Here is a 20,329-nt window from a genome sequence, read left to right as displayed (position 1 = left end):
ATGCCCAGCTTTTCAGCTTTTTTGTTTCATGGATTCTGGAACATACCTTGGCCATGTTAGAAAGGTCTGTCTTTCTCCTGAGTCTTTTTATAAACACTGTAACTTCTGTTAAAGAAGAAGAGGCATATGTTTCGTATCATTAATATTTTACAGTCCAAAAGATGTTAATGAAAGCAGATCTTTTAAGTTAGAAAGCGGATCCCTAGGGGAGAAACAGTCTAATGACGGGCATGGCAGGGACACTGAGCCAACAGTACGGGCTGAGGAGCCTCGCAGTTTAAAGCTGGCAAGCAGAAGCTGCCCAGGTCACCACTCTTCCTTCACTGCAAATCTCTTAACCCATGACACACAGGAAAAATACTTCCAATATTTTTTTACATTAAATACTTCTCAATCAAGACTAATAGTCTTTTACACGTATGGTTTAAGGTGAGTGAAAGCAATGTTAATTCTAAACCTCCTATGTTTTGTTTAGAGGGTTTACATTTCCACCTTTATGCATCTGTAATTCTGCAGCACTATTAGTCGGAGTTGGTTTCTTTGGTTCTGTTTTCTCCTGTTTATAATATGTTGCAATTATGACAAGAATGTCCCAATGACATCCTTTTAAGAATAAAATATAAAATAACTGATTCCTGGTTGCAGGAAAATCAAGTATAAAGCAACTTGCAAAGCTCTGTATACAGGCAATGGTTTTCAAGTGAAAATTTCTTTTTCCCTGAAGTTTGTAAAAACCAGAAAGACCAGGATGTATATACAGAGGGTCACGGCTGATTAATTACATATACTTCCATGCACACACGTGTTGAAAACACATTACTAAATTTGCTCTATCAAGCATTCAAATGTAGAAAACTTAAATGCCTCTATGCAAACACATGTAGCATGGGGAATAAACAAAAGGTGTTAGAGACGTGCGCATGCCTGCAGGGCTAAGATCTTATTGGCATCACAGAGACGTGGTAGGATGGCTCCTGTGACCGGAGCGTAGGAATTGAAGGACACAGGCTCTTCAGGAAGGAGAGGCAAGGGAGATGAGGAGGGGGTGTCGCCCTCTGTGTCAGTGACCAGCTGGAGTTCCTGGAGCTCCGCCTGGGGATGGATGAGGAGCCGACTGAGAGCTCATGGGTCAGGATTAAAGGGAAGTCAGGGACAGGTGATGTTACAGTGGGGGTCTGCTACAGGCCACCTGACCAGGAAAACCAAGAGGATGAGGCCCTCCATAGACAAATAGGAGCAGCCTCACATTCACAAATGTTGGTCCTCATGGGGGACTTCAGCCACTCCAAAATCTGTTGGGAGGGACAATGCAGCAGGGCCTAAGCAATCCAGACTTGTCTGGAAGTCTTACTTGAGCATATGAATGCTAATACAATCCATTGTCTACACAGGAGCCCTGCTTTGTCACTGAGGAGCTGGTCTTCACTCGATGAGCAACTGAGCAACATGATATTTTAGCCAGAACCTTCAGGATCATATGTAGCTATATGTACATATTTACGAGCACACATATATACACACACCTTTGTATAGTACAGATTTTTTCAAATTGTCCTCTAATGACAGAGTCGTAGTTTCCTTATGGGACTATGGCTTTTTTCCCCTTTATATTGAACTACACTATAGCCATTAATTAACTTACCCGCACAAAACCATTTGCAAGGTGAAGAAGCAGAATGATACCTAAATTTCAGAGGGCAGACTGCATATTATTCAGCCATCTACGCAGCTAAAGCGATCATGGCAAGAGACAGATCTTTAAAAAGATTCAAGTACACTTTAATTTACCATGAATTGGGAATAAATTTGGCTTAAATTTGTTCTCACACATTATCTGAGACTGTTTCTTTTTAACTGTATCCCAACTAACTCTAGTCCTCCCTATATCAAAGTCACATCAGCTAAAAAAGTTTTTATAATAATTTCTCTACGAGTCTCGTAACACAATCTTCTCTGCAGTTTAAGCAAAGATTCTTTTATGAAAATCTCTCTGTTACTCAAACATACCTGTAGATTTGGATGTTTGAAGTGTTAATGGAAACTCTTTCAAAGCATTAAGCAGCCAAAGTTCAACATTTTTACTGAACGATCTGATTGACTGCATGTGTTGCACAGGCACCTCCTCCAGGAAATCGTGAAATAGGATGTTCTCCATTACCTAGAATACAAATTCATGGAGCTGCACATGATTGGTGTACCACAGATGCATGAAATAAATTGCATTGATAGTTTAAATGGAAATGTAAAGAAGCTCGGGGTTTTTTTCTTCCAATTAAGCCATAGTTAAGCTACATTTATCAGCAGAAGGAAAAAGATAGTAACAATAAACATCGTTTCCTGAATTAATTACCAGACACTACTTAATGACCTGCTTTAAATAAGAAGCAAATTATTTTGATCAGAAAACTGCATATTTCTATGTGGAATGTCACCAAGAAATGCAGTAGTGTTCTCAAAGGGAAAATAACTCTCCTAATTTGGAACACAATTACCAGTCGAAATTTCAGTCACATAACCCCATGCCAGAACCACAGACCACATTTTTAACAGCACGCTCCATTGATATTAGGAACTTTCAAAGGAATATATAGCAGCAAAATGGAAGTTATCTCAAATTCCACTGGCTCCTTAAAAAATCCCAAAGAAGCCAAAGAACAGACTTGAGGTACAAACGAAAATCCCACAAAAGAAGCAGCTGGCCCTTCTCCTCAGGAAGAGCTACCAAAAAGAGACAAACACGTGATAACATAATGGCAACAAACATGTGTGTCTACAGTACCTTGAATAGCTGCTTATCGTAGCTTTTGAACAGCTGGCATACATCTGGCATGGACATCAGTGCTATTCTTTCAGGCTGCAGAGACCTCCAGAATGAGATGATACAGGCTTCCACCTGTCGCACAAAGTCCTGTATGAATTTTCACTGGTTTCGCACTTGTGAAATGTGAAGTGTAATTCAGTAAAACAACACACATAAGCACAGAAGCAGAAGAATGACCGTGGAGCTGGGCTTTTTGCCTGGCCCCATCCTGGCTGGGCTCCAGCGTAAATGGAAGCGTCCTGGGGCAACAAGCTGAACTTCAGGCAGCGTAAGAAGGAGGAGAGAAAGAATTAATCCGTGGATATGAGGATATAATGAAAGACATGTCTCCATGGCCTTGTGTTTTGTACTGGGCTCAGACCTGTTGGTGTGCCAGGAGTGCTCCGGGTATGCCTACAAACTCAGATTCTCTGAGCATCTTGCGTTAATTAAGAATTCCCAAATAATTTGACTGAATGCTCCTTTTGTCTATAAATTAACATCAACCTTAGATCAAACCATCAAGTAAATAAACTACGCGGAAACAATTTTATCCTTGGAGTTGTTTGCTGTTGTCAGAATGAGTGTTATTAAAGCAAAGGCATACCTTGTCAAGCTCTTTCTCTCTCACCATACGTAAAATATCTTGACAATAGCTGTAGTACTCATTGGCAAGCAGTCCAACCTGAAGAAGGTGACCAGAAAGAGGGTACAGAAAGATCACACAGGCAAAGAGCTAACTAGCTTGATAACCGAATACTTGAACGTACCATTTCATAGGAATATTTCTTCCCTAACTCTTGCTCCCAAGAATAGAATCTGCAGAATTCAGGCCAAGGGTACTGAAATCTCTCTTGTTCCGTCTTCAGATAAATGACAGATGGAGAACAGTGCAAATCCTTGCTCTCAATGCATGGGAATTTATTTTGAACAATAAAAAAAAAAAGGAAGATCACAATTATCTTGTCAGTTCTGTTAAATGTATTAAGTACCTTCTTGAAATTGTATAACATAATTTTTTAATAAGATGTATTTCTTCAGAGGAATGCTTGTCCTTTTTTTCAGAAAGTAGGGGTGGATGAAAGAAACAAGCATGGTTGACTAAATGTTTAGATCCCAAATAGTACATGAATTTCTTTTCAAAACCGGTGAATATTTAATGCTATGCATATCTCCCACATATGTGTTCTATAGCACTCATGTCACAGTTGTAACCTTCTAAATAAGGCTGCAGATAGTTGGCTCTGCTGCTGGGGTGACAGCGCTTTTCTCATCAGCTGTCGTTACATCCACTTCAGAGCACTCATTACCGCACCCGAGTGCTCTGTGAAAATAAGACAGGCATCCAGATTCTCCTTTTATCCTCACTTTGGTCCACGTAAGTTTGCTGCTCGTGCTCTGCTGACTTCCAGCAACCCTGGTGTGAAGCCACCCCATGACAGCACGCTTATGGGAGAAGTCCCACAGGTTAGCCTCGCGTCTGCCCTTTTCGGTGAGCAGGGGTTGCGCTCTTTTTTCTTAATCATTTCCTAATATTTAAACACTTATTGTGCCGACAAATTCTGAGCGCATTGAAAAGACATCGGCTCAGCAGCGCGAGGGTCTGTTACTGTGGGCCTCAGGCAAGGAAGGTTGTGCCCCACTAACTCCCCTAATATTCAAAACCTGGGCTGTCAGCCACAATTTCCAGTCTCAGCAGAGATAAAATTATTTGAGGTGACGTTAAGAAAAGAAAAATATTTAGCTACCAGGTGAAACAGGAGTGGGGCGAGTAAGCATTTAGTGAGATTACGCAGACAAAGATTATTTTGAAGAAGGTGATGGGTTAGCTGCATTTCACCAGAGCATATTATATAGCAGTACAAATTAAACACACAGATAGACATTTTGTTGTAAGTCTAATGTATCTTAATGTATCTGAAACTCACTGTTCTTTTTTTTTGGCTATTGCCCTTGTAACCAACTGCATCTCCATAACGGCAGGCGTTTCCACTGTGGTAGAATATACAACAGAAAAGAAAAAAAGAAAAAAACCCAAACTTTAAAAAGCTCACCAACTTATTCTGTATTTAGTAAGACAATGAGCTCAAACTGGATAGAGTGCACTAGTTTGGAGCATTGTGTTTGGGAAAGAAACCCCGCTCACTTTCCTGCCATTCAGCAGCCTATGATTTTCTAACAAGTCTGAAAACCAATTTCTTAATTTTAAGGTAAAACTGAACCATTCATTATAAAGATGGCAAGGTATTAGCCATTTAATAGTGCAATGTCTTCCAACTTCCTGCAAAATCATGGGTTTGTGTCTGTAGTCGCAGTTTGTTTGGAATGATAATAATTATAAACACAAATAACGAAAGCGTAATCATCCTTGTGCTTTGATTTCACAGTAACTCCATTTTCTACACCCTGTGTCAGTTTAGATGGCTTTTTTTCCAGTTGTCCCCCATTTACTTTGCAAGCCTGCCATGATGTTCCACATGGTCAGAATTCACCCGGACCTGCAAAGGCTTGACCACTGGATTTTGGCCGAAAAGCCAGGGATGCGGGCACAACAGGCTGCTTTCTTGCTTTACCATCTCCTACCTCTCTCCCTGCCTGTTTTGCTGAGGCTAATCCTACAGGAGGGAGAGGAATTTTGCTAGTAAAAGGGACGTGCTGTGAGATTTGGATTCCTCCAGTCAAGCCCCCATCTGCTGCTGACACCTGCTCGCTGTCTGTGAAGGCATTTCAAACTCCAGGGTCCTTTTAGACTCGGCTGGTTTGAAGGGTGTCAGGCAGGAACTTTGCCCAAAATGTGCTTCCACTGGTGACTGCTAGCACTCGAGCTATCTAATCAGATCCTGGTTTCGCTGCTGTGATGTATTGTAAACCAGGGTACCACTATACGTCCTGAAGGGATGGGGGACAAAATGTAACACCTTATCTGTTTGGAAACTCAGCCCACTCAAAATGCGTCCTCTCGCTGCCCACAGAACAGACCCTCGCCACCTGAAAAATTACCTTTCCCTCTGCCACTACTCTCTGCCATGAAGGCGGTGCTCCAGTGAAACAGCCAAACTGGCCGCCCAAGACAGGGCACAGCATTCATGTTGGGTATGTTTGGTAACGCTATCAACTCTCCCAGACGTTTTGGAGTTGGTGGCTGGACAAGGGGAAGAATGTGTAAGTAGAAATGTTTCATAACGCTTCTTTCAACTGGGTCCTTCCTGCAGATTTCTAAAGCCTGTGAAACAAAATTAATGAATATTTTCCAGCTCCTGCTCTCCCCGAGAAGGCGGCCAGCTGTATCTTCTGCTGCTGCTGCTATGGCAACACATATCAGCATCGCTCTTCTCCAGTGGGCTGGCTCCTTAGCCAGGCTGGCTCCCCGCTCCCCCCCGATGCGGGGACGGCGAGGTGCGAGAAGGGCTGCCGCGTGGGTCCTCCCACACCCCGGCAGCTCAGTGACCATTAAGTGCTAAGAAAGCTAACATCTATGTCCTCCCACTGTTCGCAAAGGTGGTTGGGACTCACCCGGTGCCCGCAGGGGTGCTCGGCTGCCAGGCAGAGCTGCTCGCTTCTCCGGGAGAGCGGTGCCTGGGAAAAGACGGAACACATAAAAGAAGAGGTGGGTGGGAGAAGGGGAAAACGGGTGACAGCAAAATCACGAGGATATTCACCATGTGTCTTGCAGAGTTTGGATGATGCTACAGGGTGGGAACTAGAGCTAAAATGGGAAACACAATGGTGGGGATGATGAAAAGACTTAAAAGAGGAGGTGAATGCAAAGGACAAAGGAAAAATGAAACAAGGAGAGTGGCGAATGTGTGTGCTGTTGACTGTCAGATTACACTGAGATTAGAAAAGCTAATTTGCTAGAATGATATCAGGGGTTTTTTTTATTAAAAAATCGTGGGTTTGCTTTACTAGAAATCAGAAGCCCAAACTTTCCCTATTACTAGAATCATAAAGTAACTCTTATGAAGCCAAAATTTCCTGGCATTTTTTATCACCGCCATACTCCAAGCCTCCTTGATTTGCCAGAACAAGTACCATTTTAGGGAGAGCTCATCCTCAAAGCTCTCATTCCTAGAGGGCATCCTATTGTAATGCAAATCAGAAAATACCATATTCCCTTAAATCTCTGCAATCCATTTGGAGACCTCATTGGGTACAGTTGGTTTTATTTACACTTCTTTCACCACATCATCATCAGCGCCGTGGTACACATATCTTCAAAAAATTCAAGGTTTCTAAACAAGCCAACTCACAGGTGCTGTATAAGAGCATCCAACTCTCATCACTCCAACTCAGTCAACTGACATGTATGAGGCCCCACTGACTATCAAAAGGCAAATGCCTTTTTTGTAGTTAAAGGCAAACCATTATAATCATACGGCCATTTCTATTACACCAACAAGCAAAGCTCCCAACCTGCCAGATCCTTCACAGACCTAGTTCCTCATTACCAGCACCATGACAATTGCCAACTATCTCAATATCGTCAAGAAATATTATTTTCAGGAGTTAGAGACAGCGGATCATAGTTTTGAAACCAGCCCTTTCTTCACCAACCAGTAGGTTAGGTGGATGCCTTAGTCTTGCAAATGGGCTCCCAGCTCCACCTTCCCCTCAGGTAGATTCAACAGAAAAAGCATCATCATTTTGGCCTCTATTCAGGCATGGGAGGGAGCAATAGTTATTGCAGGTAGAAAAGTCTTCATTACTCTTTTTCTAAATTTCAATTTTCTAATTAAAAAAAAGAAAAAGTCCAGAATTTGCCATTGCTGGTTTTATCAACTTCATTGGATCATGAAAAATTAATTCTGATTTCAAAAAGTACTGAACTCTATTGAGAGGACAGTAAAGATGAGGTATTTCCTTGATGCATTCCTATTTATTTGCAAAGTATGTGCAAAATCCTAAATCCAGATGGAAACAAACTCAATTATTTGATTGAAGCTGCTGTTTATTTTGTATGTGACCTAATTTTGTTTGTTTTTTTTTTTAATTGTGCTATTCATACATCTCTGGTTGCATTTTTTTGTGCTTTTTTACTACTTTCTCTCTTTCTTATTCCTGCTGCCCTTTAACAGACACAAGAAGTAATTGTGACCCCTGGCTGCCCAGGTGTTGTGGGTGTGCACGTGTGCTCAGGACAGGGACGTGTGCCAGCATTTACAGTGGAAGCTGTTCTGATTTCAGCTGTCTGGTGTCACACATCAGCTTAGTGGCTCCTTACAACTGTCTTCAATGAAGGAAGTGTCAGACAAGATAATTTTGTAGTCAAGAGACTTTTCTATTGCAACTCAAAAGATGATCTTTGTCTGAATACAATCTTTATATTTTGACTTTTTTAAATCTGAAAAGTTATCCCAAGAAACTATATCAAGATCACTAGATGGCTGGTGATGTCAGCTCTTTCCCTGGAATACACCTCCTTTTCCTTGGATTGACCAAATGAAACATAAGTTTTTCAGGCGTAGGTGTCCAGGCAGGCACCTCTGGCAGCTGGTGGAGAAGGAGAGGGAGGCCTGCAGCCGGCGCAGCAGCTCATCTATGGTTGAGCATGGGCTGTAGTGTGTTCCCTACCTCGTCAGGGAACACGGCTCATTTCTGTGAGGGGACCAAGGACTGAAGCTGTGCTGGCCTACGTGGTGCTTCTGGCTGCCAGCAGTGGCTAAAGGCCTTGTTTTGCACCTGGCCTGGACTTAGCCAACATTACATCTTTGGTTCCTCCTACTTTCTGTAATTTTTCTGCATGTTTCTAAGCTGTGAAGAAAAAGAGCGACAATTCAAATTGTTCTGTTCTCTCTCTCATCTCTTCTACGACCAGAACTAGCAGCTCTCCTACTGCACTCGGCAAGCTTGCTGTCTCCAAGTGAAACTTCAGGGAAACACCCTTCTTTCTCTGAAGACGAAAGACCAGCAGAGAGCCAGTCATAGACCTGCAAAGTTCCTTGAACAGTGGCCAAGACCTTTCCCTGCTACAGACGTCAAATCTTAGGCCTGTTCTGGTTATCCTGGGTGCACGAGTAGCGGAGGGATATCACTTCGGTTAGGGTCTCATGGGAAAGGAGCCACAAGTTGCCTATAAATAATTTGTTTGGTCTCACAACAACCGATTGCCACTTGATCATCTGCAGAACCTGATCCTCTGCCCTGTTGCATTCTTCACTGTTGTCACTCTCTGCACTTCTGCAACATTACTCTGCTATAAAACCGATGGAGGAAGGCAACAGACCTCTGGGTATAGTTTTTCCATTCTCTCACAGAGCATGCATTCAATTAAGTAACTATCATATAAAATATCAAAGACTCTGAAACAGCTTTCATCACCACCAGAATATCAAGGTGCTTAATAGGCTCACTTGTATCCCTCTAACATTCGTGCTACAGAAAAATGCTGTATCTCCGTGTTAATGAATGGAAACCAAAGTACAGAATTTATCCACATACACACGTACAAGTCTGTAAGAGAGTGAGGATATGAGTCTGGTCTCTAAAGTCCAAGCCATCAGCTGCACCTATTTTTCTTCTGTGCATTTAAAAGGAATGTAAAACCACTAAGCAGTGGCAGCATTTCCCTTCCTTCTTTCTGGCGAGAAAGTCAAGCCTGTGGTTTGTTTATCTCAACCATGAGCTTAACCATGAGAACGAATGTGCTCACGTCTACAGTTTAGTCTGCCAAAGCATCTTACATTCATCAGTTATTTTCAGGCTTTTAATTTTTGCAATAAATTTCTACTTGTGTTATACATTTTCTCATTGGTGTTCCCTTACAAGAGGTGATTTTCAAACCTGAAATTTTAAAACAAAGTGAAGGAAGTATTGTCAAAGTAATATACCTCATTGTTTCAAGTAGTAAAAAAACCCTGATAACATGATTGAGTGTAGCACTCTTCAAAACAGTGCAGTCATTTATATTTCTCTTCAGCCTACTGTTGAATAAGGAAGGTCGTGAAGCAACTGTCAACATGTTTATTTGAGTTCCCATTTACAGTCTGACTACATTAAGCTCCTCTTCTAGGTTTGGCACAAGTTCCTGCTCTTAAGATCTACATGGCTAAAATGTCCAGTTCAAGGAAGTCCCATTACGCAGGACATGTTTTCAAAATGGAGCTTCTCTACTAGGGCACAGCACTTCTATAGTGTGTATAATAATAAGAAAAATATAATATTGTCAGTGTTCAACAGATGATTTACAGACTTTTACATACAGATAATACATAGACTGTCATGAGACGGTTTATGATTAAAACATTTAAAAAACAAACCTTTGATAATTTTTTTCAGACAGAAGAGAGCAATAACGTGCATAAAAGGAAGAGTCCTTCTTGATGGCTATTCCATCATAATGATACCTAGAAAATAAAAAAAATGGTGAACTGACAAGCATATGATTTTCAACAAGTCAGCAAATAATTTACATTCCTCCTTTGAAACCAGATGATCATCCAATATAAGCCAGAAAATACCAAGTTAAAAAAGCTACATTGGGTTTTTTAAATTCTGTTGAATTTTTTTTCCCCCAACAGAAAGCAATTGCACAAACTCTTCACTAACTCTTTTAAACAGTTTTTGCCCTGGAATGTTACCTTCTTCTAAACAAAAAAACTTAAGCCAGTGAATGGGGGGTGCAACAAATTTGTACAAGGCAGCTAGAGAAGTCAGGAACCAGAGGCTCAGCTGACAGAGGTCCCCACATCCCCATGGAAGCTGAAGGATTTAGTGCAGTTGTTCCGCAGGCGTTCACAGTAGCTTAGGAACTGGATGGCCCATCGGTGATCATGGCAAGCTAAAACCCAAGAAACCCACCAGACCTTGTCTAAGATTTCTCCTGACTTCGGTGAGCAGCGGAGTCACCATCCCTGCTATCCAGGTGCTACCAGCTGGCTTTTCCCTGGCTGGGTCACTGGGAAGCCAGGGGAGCAGTGCTGTGGTTTCAGGCCCCAGCAGCCAGCAGAGGGTAACCTTCTGCTGATGGGAAGAGAGAGCATGGAGGCTGGGGGCTATCACGCACCTTCCCAAATCCTGCCAGCTAGGAGGAGAAGCCTGGGAGTGTCTGCGGTGAGGCACTCCCAAAATAAAGGATCTCTCTGGATCAAGCTGATAGCAAGTCCAGACTAGTGGAGAAAAGTCGCAGATCAAGTAAGGGCATGTTTGTCTCCAAGCCAGTACTTGAGAGCTACTCAGAATGCCTGTAAAATTGCTGTGTCTCGATGCCCTTAAAACATCCCTTTTTCCAGTCTGGATGTTCCGAGTGTGGTTATAAGTTAGGACATTGAATCAATGAAAGAATATCAAACTCTCCGTGCTCTAGAAGAAGAGAGGGGAGGGAAAAGAGAGGAATGTAGGAAGAGGACCTGAGGTGGTCTGATTTAAATGGTTTTAAACTGTTTACACCATTTCCAGTGACCACCAGTACATGCTGGGTCATTCCACAGATATGTGCAAGGATGAAAAGCACAACACAGACATTAATCATGGCTGCCGCCCCTGTGCATCCTGGAGCCAGGCTTTCCCGATCTCGTGTCTCAAGAGCTCTGAGTAAGGTTGTGGTGTCTGGCAGATGCCTCGTGCAAACCATGTTGTAAAAGCTATTACAACTCAAAGTGCTAATTTTTTAAAAACCGGTCTGGTTTGGAATTCATGCCCTACCAAAGCAGCTCTCATGTGGTGATTTTCAGGGAATTAACTCTATTTTAATGTACTTGGTGATGTCACAAATCGCTCTGGATCTTGCAATGTATTACAGACTTGCAACCAACTATTCAGCTGCCGTATTACAGTGCTGGAGCTGAAAATTCAGCCATTTTTAGATTTTATTAGACCAGCTATAAATAGCATTTTCAAACAACGGTAGCAGAATCATTACCTGGTATTCCTTCTCGTGCCCAGCCTTCTTGTCCCCAGACCAGGGAAAACTAACCGAATAAGCTAAAAAAAAAATCAAACAGAAAGTTAGAGGTACTTGGTAAATTAATTCTAAAACACAAAAACATATCTGCTGCATTTTTTTCTCCTTGCTCACTTCTTTTGCTTTCCATCATCTGCAGGATAATACCTCTTCTTAGCTCTCAAATGTAACTGTTGAACGCGGTCAGGCTTTTGTGGATCAAAATCCAAGGAATTTAAGGGATTACCTCCCTCGGGTAGGAAATTTTAGACTGGTCTGGTTTACCTTGCACTGAAACACACCGGGAGACCACCCGCGATCAGGTGGGGTATACCAGTGAGGGGAACTCGAAGGTGCCGTGATTCTCCAGTACTCTGCCAGACCTGCAAGCCTTACTCATTCGAGTAGGACTTACTCACACGAGGGACTTCACCTACTCAACTCACTCTTGCGAGGAGTACTTGCAGGATAGGGCCTGGCTTAAAAGATCTGTTTTAAAAGGACCTGAATCATCAAGCTGCAAAGCAACCCTTTGACCACCGTGGTGGTAAATGTGAACAGAGGTCACGCAGCATCTGTCAAGGTTAGGCACTACGAAGTAATAAGACACTGTCAGGGTTATAATCCACTTCACTACGATTATTCTGCATGAGCTGTTCCGTGAAGACAGAGACTAACCTAGGACACCTGGAGCTAACATTCCCCATATAGCAGGAACAGAGGATCAAGTATTCAACGTTAGTGGGGAGTGAGGGGAGCCTTGATTTAGCAGTGCAAAGCTTGGACTTTGTGCAAAGTGCGCTTTGCTGGTCCAAAAGCCTGCTAAAAGACAAATTTCCCCAACTCAGACTGGCGTGCACCTCCAGTTGTAACAGTGTTGGAGTGGTCCTATTCTTTGCGCGTTTCTGTGTGCACACCCCCCAGCTGATCCCTTTCACAAACTGGTATTTTAGCATAATCCCATTTTCCTACAAGGACAGACTGTTAAACTGGGGGTTCTATGGCATAAGCCACATACTTCTTCCCACTGCCCCTTCTACAGAGACAGTGGCGTATCTGGGCAGAGGGATAGGGCAGGAGAGATTAGTGGTGTCTTAAATCATCACAGTTTGTTTCACACAGGACCTGACTGCAGAAGTCCTGACAGTCCACACGCGTGTAATGCAGTCAGGTTGCTACAGCCTGGTGGATTATTAACAGCTATTAGCTATGCTGTGGTGACCGTCGACGTGCGCACCTTTAGTTTAAACCAGCGTTGCTGCAGTTCCTGCCCTCCTCAGCTTCTTGCTGCAGAAGGCCAGACCATTTCCAGCCACTGGGGAGCTGCACCCCAGTTTGCTCACTTGGGGCGTGTTAATTTGCACCCCGATGCACTGGGGTCGGTTAAGGCCGTGAGCAAACGGTTGCAAGCACCAACCTATAGCAGCTATGGCTCATCAGCTAAGCTCTCCTGCGTGACCAGACTCATGCTTCACCCATGCCTGTCCCAACTTAAGAGTAAAATGCACTAACAAACCACAAGAAGGCTTAGCTTACAGGTGGTAACTCCATCATGCTGGAGCACCTGAAAGTGTACAGTCAGGGTGGGATTAACCTACGTGGTTACAAGGTAGAGATGTCTAAGCTAGTCGCTGCGGAGTCTCTAGAGAATGGAGAAAAACAGGCAGTTCCGAGGCACGTTTCATCTGAGCCGCCTGAGGTGACTCATTTAGGGTGAGAGGAATCATATGTAACTACTTATTTCTCTCCATTGACCACCAAGAAGTTTTAAGGTGATTAGCTTCACAACAGACACCTACCTTGAGCCAGGCAAATTCTACCCATGGGCTTGGCTGATGGGCGATGATCCATTAAGCTATGGTAATAAATCACGCTGGATCACTCACTCAAATCTTAATTTTAAGTAAGAGCGATTTAACTTACCCAGTAAAAAAAAAAAATTAGATTCAACTGAATCGAGATAAATGATTCATAAAATGAAGTTATCTGCACAAATTAGGTTGATCTCAGGTACAACTCCTGCTTAAATTATTTTGGTTTTGTGTTAAAAAAATGTTTAGTAGCTTCTACCGTGGGCACTAATAGAATAATATTAGTGGTAAAAACAGAAAATTCTGAACAAAAAGTCTTGAGCAACAAATAGTCTTTCTTAATTTGTTAAATAAAGTTGAATAGCTATGAGTGTTTGTTGCAATCCGGATTTCTAAGTGATAATTGCTCTGTGGATTGTATCAACCTCCACGTATTAGAAAAGTGGAACTGTTTGAAGGAGAATGGGGTTTTACATCTGCATTTGTTTTGCTTGGATGACTCTACAGCAACTTTTTTAGTTTGCGTTTGGAGCAAAATCTCTGTAAGTATATTTAGAAAGGAAAGTATAACATTATGTAACAATCAAAGGAATCTTTTAAGGACAGAAGAATCAGCTCCTCAGGACAAGTTTATTAACCTTGTGCTGTTTACCTTGGTAAAACTTTCTAAAATATATTGGCAAAATAAATCTTTGCTAGTACAATATACACCAGTTCCCCAAAGAAAACAAACTCCACCACAAAGAATACTCTTTTCTTTAGTATGACAGTGTCTACACGAGGGCTTACCAGAAATACATTAGAAAAGGCACAACCATAATATGTTACATATTCATTCTTCTCCGTAATTTAATCTCTCTTGTTATGCAGCCTGTATACTTGATCATCAGATTTTCTGTTTAGGTATCTATCTCTGCTTCTTATCTCCTATATCCTGTCTACTCTGTACCTTTCCAAAGGTGGCTGAATTTACTTGATACTTGGAATTTGGACTGCAGCCTTCCATATACAATTCGTATAGTAGCCAGCGGGGTACAGTGCATCCTTCACACAAATAGAAATTATCAGCTATCCTTTAAAACAAAAACATCAATTGGTTTATGTTAGAATTGCAAGAAAGGATTGTTAGCTTGTGATTGTAATAGCTCACCAGGTTTACAGTGAACTCTGTAATAGTTACTCTGATTTTATAGAAACATAGAATCAAAAAAAAATGAGCCACTACTTCTATGTTAATCTGTATTCTGGGGGAAAAAAAATACAACTTATATACATAAATATATATATACACACGTATTTTTTTTTTCTATGTTTGTTTTTAACTTTAAAATTCTACTTTCCTGGTTTCCAGAGCATAAGAGAGGTCATGGGTGACTCTGCTAATAAATGAACTACATCTCGTAGTTTTTAATAAAAAAATACAGCTTAGTAATACCATTACAACATTAACACCAATACACAAAATATTAGCATCTCTCTAACAGGATGTAACTTTGATCTTCTAATTATGGAGGTCTCCACTATACCAAAGATAATATGGTGAGCATTTTTCCATCTAAAATGTCTGATATGATGGTTTAGGACAGAGAGTCCACAAACTATGAAAGACCAAGTTCTGTTCTCACACAACCTCACTGATTTTAGCACAAGTTTAATAAGAGAACAGAATTTTAATTTACGGTGACTATGTAACAGAACTGCCAGGACTGAAACTGGTTTAGGTGTTTAAATACTCATCCTTTGGCCGAATCCCTTACTCACCGTACTTATCACAATGGTCATAGTCAAGTCAATGCAACTACTTGCGTGAATAAGGTGAGGAAGACGTAAACCTAGTTACTTATTAGCCTAAGGTATTACCTTCAACAGAAAAAAAAAGACCTTTAATTATGAGATAATGCCAATGGTTTCGATGTCAGAAGATAATAGCCTCCTGCAGTACAAATACAGGAGCAAAGCTGGAGCAAAGAAGCAGAGAGATTAATTTTCAAAGCATGAAACACTGATTGTATGACAGTGTTTTCTTACTGTGACTCTGCTTCCGTTATACCAAGTGATTTGTGCATATTTAATTAATTTATCAGATGAATGCTAGTGCAGCACAGTGCCAGTTACTCGCTGTGTCTTTACTGATAATCGAGCTGGTTGGGAAAGCAGACTTTTCATAATCACCAGGTGAGATAAGCCTGTTGGATTTTAAATCAGCATCCTCTCCTTTATTAGCAGCCTGATTTCAGGCGACCCAGTGTTTATTTTTCTGTATTACCTGTATTGGCAGGAGATAGCGGATAAGGTCTTCAGCAAACTGGCTCGCTAGAACAGAGCGAGCAAGACCGTCATCGCTGTGCAGTCTGATGGTGTCTACCTCACTTTTTATTCACGCCTCCTCCTCCTCCTTCTCACGGGAAGAAGGCTGACTGCCTCTTCCAGGTTTCCCTCTCCCTAGCAAAAGGCCCCAAAATACCTCGCTTTTACCTCCTCGGAGCCCATCTTCTCACCCACCAAGCCAAGAGGCTGGTGCTGCCAAGCGCCGGGGCTGAGCTTGTGCCGGCTCCTCACCACCTCCAGCCCCACCACCCAACAGCAAAGGCTTCATGGCTAGACACGAGCAGGAACCTGCACCAAAGATCGGGGATCTGCTGCACTAATGGGGTATTTCCCATCATGGGGCTGAAAGGTAAATGAAATTTATTCTAGATAAGAGTCCTGACTGAGCTCTGCCTCCCAGCAGGCAGAAATGCTCGTTTCTTCTAGAGCAACCATCTCAAAACCCTTCGTAATTGAGCAGTCCCGGAGGAGATTAAACTGAAGTCCAAATCCGTCCTTAATATAACACCACAAGAGTCACTGGAATTGCTGCAGAAATTAATTCATGCTTCAGTAGCTGGTTTCTGCCAATAGTTTTGCCTCAGCATTTAACTATTTAGTGACAAAATATTTGGGAATTTCATTTCATGAATTTATCGTCTATTAAACTGCCAGCCTTTTTCAAATAACAAGTCAAACACATTCTTAGTGCTGACACATAATACAAAAGTACTGTCTGTCAGGAAAAAAAAATCCACACAGGAAAGAGCAGAGTGCTCATCTTCTTGCCTGTCAGCCTTGAGGTTCTCAAAACCTGTGTGTTTATGGCATGCATCAAAACAAAACTGTTAATAAAGACAACAAAAGCAAAAGGACAGAGTGGTAAGGGAGAAAGATGGAGGCTGAGGAGCACACAGGGAAAGACCTCCTCCATTTACCTACTCCTTTCCATCCACAATTTCCTTTGGGATTGTTATCTGATCAGTTCTAGGACCTCAAATGGACTCCAGGTTTTTGGGGTTTGCCACCCGTTGTATGTGAGCCTTTGGCAGACAGGCCATTATACAAATTCACAAGTCTGCTGTTAAACCATTTCTGGACCAAAATCTGGTTTGCTATTGTTAACACACCAACCGTAAAATGAAGCTAAATATTTAAAAAATTTCAAAACATGAAAAAGTGATTCAGAAAGTTGTTGTGATGAGAAAATCATCGGTTCATCCTTTCAGGGCTTTTTTGCAATTCAGTGTTATGCAGTGTCTCAAACTTGTTGGATAACCTTGGATGAATCTCTTCCTTTAATCCTTTTAAAATGGGAGTAGTGGTATCTATATCACAGGGGAAGCACAGAATAACTCCTGCTGCTCAGGTGTTACTGAGAGGGGGAACAAAAAGACGGAAGATTACTTGCTGTCAAGGTAAAAGTTCGCTTGTACGTGTTGTTGCTGTTTCACACAAAGCTTCAACACTGCTTTCTAGCTGCACTCAGCTGTGCTTGGTGAAAGTAGGAAAGTAACCCTGGTTTCTCTTTGGCTGTCACACGGCAGATGACGCTCTTCTCAAAGCACAAGAAAATGATGGTGACCACCTTACTCCACCACAGAAAGTATTTTTCTCACTGGGGAGTTCGACCATTACCTTCGCCTCGAGGAAACATAACCTTGGAGAACATCAGTCACTCAGCACGTCACTGCCCACTGTAAAAGCACATGAGCCACAAGTGGTCCAGCCAGGGATGGTCCTTGCCATCTGCACTGCAGCGTCACGTCAAGTAGATGGCAGCCCAGGGGCCAGATCCCTATGAGTGGGTAGGCTGAGACAAAAACCTCTTTCCCCCACATCAAACCACCTCCACATCAGTAAGACTTGTGGGAGGAGATGGACTTTCAGGGAAACGTCCCCGCTTCCATGGTATCGTTTATGGCAGTCATGGTGATTAGAGGGGTGGATCACCTCTCCTATGAAGACAGGCTGAGAGAGTTGGGGTTGTTCAGCCTGGAGAAGAGACGGCTCCAGGGAGACCTTATACTGGCCTTCCAGTACCTAAAGGGGGCTGACAGGAAGGATGGGGAGGGGCTGTTTGCAAGGGCATGTAGTGATAGGACGAGGGGTATGGTTTTAAATTGAAAGAGGGTAGATTTAGATTGGATATCAGGAAGAAATTCTTTACTGTGAAAGTGGTGAGACCCTGGAACAGGTTGCCCAGGGAAGTTGTGGCTGCCCCATCCCTGGAGGTGTTCAAGGCCAGGCTGGATGGGGCTTTGAGCAGCCTGGTCTAGTGGGAGGTGTCCCTGCCCAGGGCAGGGGGTTGGAACTAGATGATCTTTAAGGTTCCTTCCAACCCGAATCATTCTGTGATTCTATCACTCTGTGATGGGGCCTTTACAACAAACCAGACCCTTGTCCTACCAGACAAGTGTTTAAAAGCCCTCCCTGTAGTAAGCCCACCCGGTAGGTCCTGCCAGCCCCCCGGCAAGGCGCGGGGGGTGAGAGCAGACCAGCCGCACCACCTCCCCCTGCTGCCCCCTCTCCAGCCGGGGTCTCCGCAGCCACCCCGGACCCCGGCACCCACCAGCGGACGATGGAGAGATGCAGGAGGGAGGTGGGGCTGCCCTCGGCCATCCCGGGCGAGGCCGTTCGGGGCCGTTCGGGGCCGTTGGCTACCGGCCGGCGGGGTGGCGAGTGGCCGCGCGCCGCTGCCGGAGCCGGTTCCCGGTGGCGGGTCCCCTGTCCCCGTGTCCCCCCACCCCGCCACCCGCCGCACATCCCTGCCCCGGGGACCGGGGACCTGGGGCGGGTGGGGGGCGTAGATCCTGCCCACAGGCAGGGGAGGGCTCAGGGCGACCTGCGGCCCCGGGGCGAACGCCAGCCGGGACGCGGGATTCCCTGGCGCCGAGCCCTCTGCGGCCAAAAGTGAATTTCAGAGGAACTGCAGGTGAGAAAATGCATTATGTGTAAATCAGGAGGCACAAAGACGCCGGAAAGAGGCGTAAATGAACAATTGTGCGGCAGTGGATGTGAATAGCAGAAGTGCTGCCTTAATGGGTTTTGCACGCCTTTAAAACATTATTTTCAGAGTTTTCTACAAGAATGCAGTAAACTCCCATAATTGTTTAATTTCTCTTTGATATAGATAGATGAAAGGGCTGTCTGCCCCACTGAAACCCTGTAAGCGCTTTTCCATTGCAAGTATCCATTATGCAAAATGAGCTTTACTGCCATGTGACTGGCGAAAATAAATTATGTATGGCTGGAGCGTCTAAAAGCTTCCTAGTGGATGGCATTGGGTTACATCAGAGCTCAGCTTCTCAGAAAACTCCCATGGCTGCCTCATGTTAATTAGCTGCTGAAAGCCCACGTATGACACAGACAGGCTGGCTTGCTTTGTTATGGCGAGGCGACCAAAGCCATCATGTCAGAGGACAGCAATATTAAAGACGGGGGGGGGGCAGGGGATGAGGAAAGGGGAATTTTTGGTGGAAGGTTGCTGGTTTTCTAGTCCCTCAATGTAGCTCGCTTCTGAGGAGCAGTGCACACAGATGTCATGTATAATACATGTTGCTTTTAATCTGCAAAGCCTCGCGCACTATTGAGAACCCCATGGGAAGATGCTACTCACTCACAGGGCCCCCGGAACCAAGCCTTGAAAATGATGTCTGCTCAAAACATTGGTTAGTATACACATTGTAACCAGTACAATATGTCATCAATAAGTGGACTTAATAGCCTATTGTGGAAGTTACAGCTCTTGGTTGTCTGTTCTTGTGTCTCCATGGTCTACTGACCTTCTCTGTGGGACATTCAGCTTACACAGCAAATACTCCTGCAAATACCGCAGAGTGAAAGCCTATTTAAATTCCTTTAAACCAGCTGTCGTTAAGAACCAGCAGCAGTCATATTGCAGCAACCATAAGATCTGTGTGGTTTTGTCACGTAAGTACTTATGGAGCTTCTGAGGTGGGTTTTCCAGCAGATGCTGAAGGCTGTGCCGCCTGTACGAGACTGCAGCCGTGCCTGCGCCTGGCACGCTCACTGCTGATTCAGGTGTGCTCACTACTGATTCGCAGCAGTGCCTTCCACTCCGTGTACCTGGGGGAGAGGAAACCTCATCTCCAGTTTCCAACAGCTGGCTTGCTTACGTGTTTGCATGTGCCTCTCAGACTTGGTCGTAGTTCTCAAGGTTCATGGCCAACAACTGGCTTTCTGCACCTGTCTGAAACTCCACAAAGTCCGTGGAGCTCCCTAGGCCCAAAGATGCCTTAGCAGGAAAAAAATATTTACAACTAAAAAAATAAAAATTAAAAAACTCAAAAATATTTACATCTGAAACTGAAATGTGATAAATGGACTATTACTGTGGTGACAGACCGAAAGCAAGGGGAGTCACACAGACCAGAAAGTCCCCAGGCAACACCTACTACTCAGGAAAGTTTTGATGAGAGGAAGCAAACGCCGCACAAAAAAACTGTCCAGTTACTGGCAGTGGCTTGAGAGATACGAAGTAGGTCACAGAATTTCTCTTGCCCAATTTCC

At 43.4% G+C, this 20,329-nt stretch overlaps 1 protein-coding gene across 1 annotated transcript in view; it reads right to left on the bottom strand.

Moving 5' to 3' along the window:
- The window catches only part of RFX8 (regulatory factor X8), a 29,627-nt gene extending 11,209 nt beyond the window's left edge, over positions 1–18,418 (bottom strand). The window contains exons 1-11 of the mRNA XM_054187854.1: positions 18,369–18,418; positions 14,439–14,562; positions 11,658–11,719; positions 10,057–10,143; positions 6,314–6,376; positions 4,729–4,792; positions 3,571–3,705; positions 3,408–3,485; positions 2,780–2,893; positions 2,008–2,158; positions 47–105 (exon numbers count right to left, since the gene is read on the bottom strand). Coding sequence (XP_054043829.1) covers positions 47–105; positions 2,008–2,158; positions 2,780–2,893; positions 3,408–3,485; positions 3,571–3,705; positions 4,729–4,792; positions 6,314–6,376; positions 10,057–10,143; positions 11,658–11,719; positions 14,439–14,562; positions 18,369–18,418 — 987 coding nt within the window. The remainder of the gene's footprint in view (positions 1–46; positions 106–2,007; positions 2,159–2,779; positions 2,894–3,407; positions 3,486–3,570; positions 3,706–4,728; positions 4,793–6,313; positions 6,377–10,056; positions 10,144–11,657; positions 11,720–14,438; positions 14,563–18,368) is intronic.
- Between the last annotated feature and the right edge of the window lie 1,911 nt (positions 18,419–20,329).

Source organism: Rissa tridactyla, chromosome 1 (genome assembly GCF_028500815.1).
Source record: "Rissa tridactyla isolate bRisTri1 chromosome 1, bRisTri1.patW.cur.20221130, whole genome shotgun sequence".
NCBI classification, from domain to species: Eukaryota; Metazoa; Chordata; class Aves; order Charadriiformes; family Laridae; genus Rissa; species Rissa tridactyla.
This window is presented reverse-complemented; position numbering and strand designations above follow the sequence as displayed.